The sequence below is a fragment of the Magnolia sinica genome, chromosome 15 (assembly GCF_029962835.1).
Source record: "Magnolia sinica isolate HGM2019 chromosome 15, MsV1, whole genome shotgun sequence".
NCBI classification, from domain to species: Eukaryota; Viridiplantae; Streptophyta; class Magnoliopsida; order Magnoliales; family Magnoliaceae; genus Magnolia; species Magnolia sinica.
Window position 1 is genome coordinate 9,398,683 of NC_080587.1, and position 7,597 is coordinate 9,406,279.

The 7,597-nt window shown below is 39.0% G+C and overlaps 1 protein-coding gene across 1 annotated transcript; it reads left to right on the forward strand.

Moving 5' to 3' along the window:
* Positions 1-3,885: 3,885 nt before the first annotated feature.
* On the forward strand, positions 3,886-6,683 carry LOC131226811 (putative receptor-like protein kinase At3g47110). Its single transcript, XM_058222536.1, has 3 exons — positions 3,886-4,758; positions 4,993-5,584; positions 6,184-6,683. Exons 1-3 carry the CDS (start codon positions 3,886-3,888, stop codon positions 6,624-6,626), a joined length of 1,908 nt encoding a protein of 635 aa, XP_058078519.1. The 3' UTR covers positions 6,627-6,683.
* The last annotated feature ends 914 nt before the right edge of the window (positions 6,684-7,597 follow it).

Consider the following 7,597-nt stretch of genomic DNA (forward strand, 5'->3'; position numbering starts at 1 on the left):
ATATTAAGCCTAGAGATACTCACTAAACGAAATAATTGGGAGAGAGATGTCCACCTTTTATTTTAAAGGGTCAAACATTATACTTACATCAAAATCTACTTCAAAAACTAGATTATTATTATTTTTTAAAAAAAACATTTTGTCAAAAGTCATACCGATATACATGAATCACTTGGGTCAGACTAATGGAAACAATTTGGAAGGCGAAGATTATCTATATATACACTGTTTACAATTATGTCCTCAACCTGAATTATAAATAGAACTGATTTTTTCGGCCTATGGCCTAAAATAGGGTGACGCACCTTGTAGTTTAGGTTAATTTTTTAGAAAACATCATAGTATGGCCAACCTAAGCCATTGACTATTTGCTCATACCAATGGTTTTGACAAAGGGGACACTAGTAACATATACCACCAACTATAGTATTATGTTTTATTGGAAAAGTTCTATTGGCTCCACCATGATGTATGTATTTTATCCACGCTATCCATCCATTTTTATAGATCATTGCAGTTCATGAGCACACAATTGTGGAAGATCCAAATCTTAGGTGGACCACACCACAAGAAACATGGATGATTAAAACTTATTGGGGGCTACAAAAGTTTTGGATATCAAGCTGATATTTGTATTTTCCCTTCATCTATGTCTTTGTGACGTTATCAGTTGGTTGGATGGAAAATAAACAATACCTTGGGCTCTACGAATTGTATAATAGTATGTGTTCAATCACCACTTTTCCTGTGGTGTGTCCACTTGAGATATCGATCTATCAATTTTTAGACTCATGCCCTGATGTAAGTGGGCAAAACGGATAAACATTATGGATAAAAAACAACCATCATGATTAGAGGTCGACATCGAGGCAATTCAAACCGAGTTAAGGCTGACCCGACTTGATTCGATTTTGAAATAGGCTTGACCCGAACTCAACCCGACTCGGTACCAAGTCCAGCATGCCTAACTTGATCTGAGTCTAGGTCTGGCCTGGACTAATCTTGACTGAGTCTGACTCGATCACAAGTACCGATTCGGGTCGAGTCTTAAAAAATATGAGAAAACGGATGGATGGAGTAGATGTACAACGCATAGATCGAGGTGGGCCCACAGTGAGGATCTTATGGACATCACTCATCCTGGGTCGTAGCTAATATTCCTTGCTAATCAAGAAAATTTTGTAAATATTTTTTTATCTTATAAAATTGTCGTAAGATGACATGGCCTAATTAAATTTTAGAAGAAAAAAATTGGAGGCGGATTAGCTACCAACAGGTTGAGTAGCTAGACTCGCTACTGAAGTGACGCCACCAAGTTCTGTGGGGCCCACCATGATGTATGTATGTTGTATCCACACTGTCCATCCATTTGGAGAGATCATTTTAGGGCATGATCAAAATAATGAGGCAGATCCAAAGCCAGAGTAGACCCCACCACAGAAAACACTGAGGAGAGTGATGTCCACCATTGAAGCCTTCCTAAGGTCCACTGCGATTTTTATTTGAGATCCAACCTGTTCATAAGTTAACACGGATATTAAAGAAGCATAAACATAGATATCAGCCTAATTGAAAACTTTTGTGGCCTTAGAAGTTTTTAATTGTGACCGTACTCTCGTCATTGTTTTCTGTGGTGGGGTCCACTTGAGTTTTGGATCCGATTCATTCTCTGGCTCATGCCCTAAAATGATCTCTCCAAATGGATGGACAGTGTGGATACAAAACATACATCATGGTGGGACCGACATAACAAGGTGACGTCACTTTAGTGGCGAGTCTCGCTACTCAAATGGAAACTTAAATAAAAATCATGGTGGACCTTGAGTTAACACAGACATTAAATAAGGGAAAACATAAATATCAGCTTGATCGAAAACTTTCGTGACGCTTAGAAGTTTTTAATAGCAGGCGTGACTCTCTCCACTTTTTTCTGTGATGGGGTCCACTCGAATTTTGGATCTAGTTCATTCTTCAGCTCATGCCCTAAAATGATCTCTCCAAATGGATGTACGGTGTGAATACAAAACATATATCATGGTGGGACCCACATAACTAGGTGATGTCACTTTAGGAGTCTCACTACTCAACCCACCCGCAAATTCCCCAAATGGAAGGGAGCGGATTGCGTAGTGAGTAAACTCTGTGGGATACACCATGATTTTTATCCGCTCCGCCCATCAATTTTACCAGATAAGTATAGAGCTTGATACCAAAAATGAAGCATAACAATGTTCAAAAGGACCAAACCATAGGAAACAGTTAAATTGAATGTTTACAATTGAAATTTCTTAGGGGCTACAAAAGTTTTGAGATCGAGCTTATATTTGTTTTTTCCTTTAATCCATGTCTATATGATCTTATGAACTGGTTGGATGACAAATAAACATAACTGTGGGGCCTAGAAAGGTTTCAACCGTGGAAATCATTATCCCCACTGTTTACTGTACTATGATCCACTTGATATTTGGGTATACTTCAATTTTGGGCTCAACCCCTTAAATTAGATGGAAAAACGGATGGACGGCGTGGATAGACCACATACATACAAGGTTGGTCCAACTGAGTCTACTGAGTAAGATAAGAGCGTAGTCAGTATGGAATCCGATTTCCAGATGGAAACCGTCCAAGTTCTGACGTTTAGACTTCTCCTTAAATGTATTTTTTTTTAAAAATATATTTAAAAAATCTGATGTCGTGGCACTAACAGTGACGTGTACCAATAGTAAAGCTGAATTCAGGTGCTCCTGTTTCCACGAAACAGGGGATGATCCGCACTCAAGTGGAGGCGGTTTGCGAAAAAAAAAAAGCGAAAATAAGCCGAAAACTGGGCCCACCAAAAAAAAAAAAAATCATCTAACGGACGAGAAGTCGCCCTTCTCTGTATATATGGGAGAATCCATGCCATATATGTCTCTTCACATTGGCTTTCCTGCATTCACAAACTCCATAATGGAGCTCCCACGTATGAGCTTATGGGCAATTTGGTCATTTCTCCTTCTCTCTTCCATTCACGTTCCACGTTTCTTTGGATCTGCCGCTCACTTCTCCAACGAAACTGATCTCGCTCAAATTAAAACATCTAATAACCGACGATCCTCTCCATTCTTTGAGCTCATGGAACCATACTCTCCACTTCTGCCACTGGCAAGGTGTCACATGCGGTGGTCCCCGGCATCCTCAAAGGGTCATGGCCTCGAACCTCACTGCCCAGAAATTGGTGGGCCCCATATCTCCCTACATAGCAAATCTCACCTTCCTCAGGATAATCGATCTCTCAGCCAACAGCTTCTATGGGAGGATTCCTGAAGAGATTGGCCGGTTGTGCCACTTGAGGTATCTCCGTCTGGTCAATAACACATTCACTGGAGAAATTCCAGCAAATCTGACCCACTGTTTCAACCTCCAATTTCTTAGACTCGCCGGGAATGAGCTCGCAGGGAGGATTCCGACTGAGCTTGGGTCTCTATCGAAGCTCACCAACTTAATGCCTCATCGCAACAGTCTTGCAGGAAGCATCCCACCTTCACTTGGAAACCTTTCGTCTCTCACTGACCTTTATCTCTCAAGAAATAGTCTGGTGGGAAATATCCCAGATGACTTTTGTCAATTGGTGAGCTTAAAGTTTCTTATCATAGGTCGTAATAAACTGTCAGGTACGATTCCGCCTCGGCTCTACAATATCTCCTCTATTATCATTTTTTCCATGGGATTGAACAGATTGCATGGAAATCTTCCACCTAACATAGGCCTCACCCTTCCTAATCTCCAAGGGCTCTATGCTGCAGAAAACCAATTCACAGGAGCCATACCAGTTACATTATCCAATGCTTCCGAGCTTGCAATTATTAGCCTTGCTAACAATATAGTTTTAGCGGATCCGTGCCTATGAATTTTGGAAGCCTCAAAGGTCTCTTCCGATTAGAGTTGAGGGCAAATGAACTTGGAATTGGGAAAGCTCGTGACTTGAGTTTTCTCGATTCTTTGACCAATTGCAGTAGCTTACAATGGGTGGACGTGAGCAGAAATTGTCTCAGCGGTGCGTTGCCCAACTCCATAGCAAATCTTTCAACCCAACTGACATTCCTATCTTTAGGAAGTAATATGATATTCGGAAACATCCCATCTGGGATTCAGAATCTTATTGGCTTAACATTACTGGGTATGGAGTATAACTATCTGACTGGTACAATTCCCATTGGTGTTGGGAAGCTTAACAAGTTGGAGGAACTTTACTTCGATTCAAATGGATTATCAGGGAAAATTCCACCTTCATTGGGCAACATCACCAGATTGTACGACCTCTATATACCTTCAAATCTTGGTAATTGCATTAACCTGAACTTAATATACCTCTTCAATAATAACTTTAGCGGTACCTTACCCAATCAACTTTTCAGCATTCCCTCTTTGATTGAACTCCAAGCTGGAAACAACTTTTTCACTAATCTGCCACATGAAGCCAGTTACTTGAAAGCTCTTGGAACATTCAATGTTTCTAATAACAAATTGTCAGGCGAAATTCCAAGCTGGCTAGGCAATTTTCTCAGCCTAGAGTATCTCGTGTTGGATGGGAACTTCTTTCAAGGATCAATTCCGTCAACATTTAGTACTCTAAAAGGCCTTCGATACCTGGATCTTTCACGCAACAACTTATCTGGGAAGATTCCAAGATATCTGGAGAAGTTTTCTCTAGAGTATCTAATTCTATCCTTCAATAATTTCGAGGGTGAATTACTAAAACAAGGGGTCTTTGGAAATGTCAGTTGAGTTTCAGTGCTCGGAAATAGTAAACTTTGTGGTGGTATCCATGAATTACAATTGCCTCCATGCTCTAGCCAAGCTTCCAAGAAACGGGGGAACTCTCTTGCTTCAAAAGTCAAATTCTCAGTAATTGGTGTTGTCCTATGTCTCATAGTGCCATTGTCTTTCTTTACCACTCTTCATTGGGTAAGAAAGTCAAGAAGGAAACCTTTTTCTGTGCCTTCTGTGGAGGATCCTTTTATGAACTTGTCGTATGCGGAGCTCTATAAAGCAACAGATGAGTTCTCTCTTGCCAATTTGATCGGAACCGGAAGTTTTGGTGTTGTATATAAAGGGATTCTAGATCATGTTGGGACTATGGTAGCAGTGAAAGTCTTCAACCTTCAACAACAAGGAGCTCTGCAGAGCTTCATGGCCGAATGCAAAGCCTTGAGAAACATTAGGCATCGGAATCTTGTTAAGATCTTAACTTGTTGCTCTAGCATTGATTTTAAGGGCAATGATTTTAAAGCTCTAGTTTACGAGTACATGTCCAATGGAAGTCTAGAGAACTGGTTGCACGGGGAGGGCCATGACCAGTCGAGAAGGAACCTGAAGTTTACTCAAAGGCTAAACATTGCTATAGATGTGGCTTCTGCACTAGATTATCTACATAATCATTGCCAAACATCAATCATTCATCAAGATTTAAAGCCAAGCAACATTCTTCTTGATGAAGACATGATTGCTCATGTGGGTGATTTCGGGCTAGCCAGGTTCTTATCAGAGGTTGCTCATAGTAGCTCAGTTGGGATGAAGGGATCTATTGGGTCCATCGCTCTAGGTAACAATTTCATCTATTTCCTATTATTATTATTATTATTATTGAAGGATCCACACCAGGCAAGATTCTCTAAGATGTAGATATACAAAGCGGTATACATACTCACTTACACCAACCCCACCACCACCACCACCACCACCCCCATGAATCACACCATAATAAGGTATATGATGATTCTTTTCTGTTAATGGCTTTAGGTTTTTTTTTTCTCTTTATTTTTTTTATTATTACATTAAAAATAACAGCAACTCATATATTCTCTTGATGATTGAGGAGCTAAGTTCTTTCATTTGAGTAACAAAGCCTTATTCAATGTAGAGCATCTTTACAAGAACATATAACTTCATAGCACACCAATTGATGTTAGGAATTCAGATCTTTAGTAAAGGAAAAAAAGGCAAATTACTTATTTAAATAGAATATTTCCTCTCTCTCTCTCTCTCAAAATTCTAACCTTTGATATTATTTGTATCTAAATGGTCTTTTTTCCCACACACACCACATGTGCACTCAAACCCATGACCTTGGTGTTGAAGCACACTCTATCTACTAGTGAGCCGTGGTCACTTAGATTCTAACATAAGTTGTATAAATTACAGAGTATGCGATGGGCGGAAAAGCATCTACACAAGGAGATGTTTGCAGCTACGGAATCCTTCTACTGGAGATGATCACTGGAAAGGGGCCAACTGATGACGTGTTTAAGGACAATCTAAGCCTTCATCATTTTGCTAAGCTGGCTTTAGCTGAACGAGTAATGGAGATTGTTAATCCACAACTGCTCTTAGAAGAATCTGAAGTTATTCAAGGCAATGAAAATCAAATCAATACAAGAAATAGAATGCATGACTGCTTGATTTCAATGGTCAAAATTGGTGTGTTGTGCTCTGCAGAATCTCCAAGAAAACGAATGCAAATGAGAGATGTTGTTGCTGAAATGCACACAATCAAGGACTTGTATCTCGGGGTCATGATTCAGCGAGACAAACAAGTTAGGTCACAAATATTAGATGAAGGTTTGTCTTACCTTAGGCATTACTAAGTTATTGTTAGCAGTTATTTTGAGAAAGATTTCCAAATGAAATGAGTTTGTTGAATACTTCCCTAAACAAGCTCTAGATATATTATTTAGTCTTGGGTAAAGAGTGTACTTGTATTGATATTGAATATATGAGAAGATGTTTAAAAATAAAAATAAAAAAATCTTATGTTAGGTAAAGGGAGATTGTATCGTGAATTTAATAAGAAAAAGTCATCCTCTTATTATAATAAGGATAATATTGAATTACTAAAATACTTTGATCACAAATATATTTTATATATGCTTAAGTTTTCAAGAAGACGTTACAATCTTAAGAAATTAGTTTAGCATTTGGACTACCAACTTGATATTAGTTTGATGAGGTATTCATCCAATGAGTTTGACCATGGATTTGTCCAAAAAAAAAAAAAAGGAAAAGAAAAGAAAAAAGAATGAATGAACTTGTATGATCCAATGGGTTCATCCAATTGATGTAATTCTTTTGCCTAACGAATGTGAATCATTGCTATATATGTTTTCAAATGTATGTTGATGTGAAACTAACAAGATGGTTAGAGTTAGCAAACCATGGTAGTCTCTGACGTAATGGATGGCACACATAAAACTGTGAATACCAACAGGGATGGACTAGGCTGTAACAGGTATGGGTTAATATAAAGTGGTCTAAGCTGGAACAATGATGGATGAAACCTAATGTTAATGGATCCTCTTGTGGGAATCTTGATGAGGTTGGAGGGGGTAGAATCTTTAGAGATCACACCGGTAAAATTATCTTTGCCTTTCATAACTTGTATGACAAGATCACTGATACTATGGCTGAAACACATGCAGTCATTAATTAGTATTGCATGGACTTGGGACGAAGGAATGTTATTGTGTAATCTGAGTCCTTTCTTTTAATTCAATTTCTAATCCCCTTAGACCAGCCCCATGGAAGATTTGGTATCAGGTGGGGGATGTTTCCCACTTGA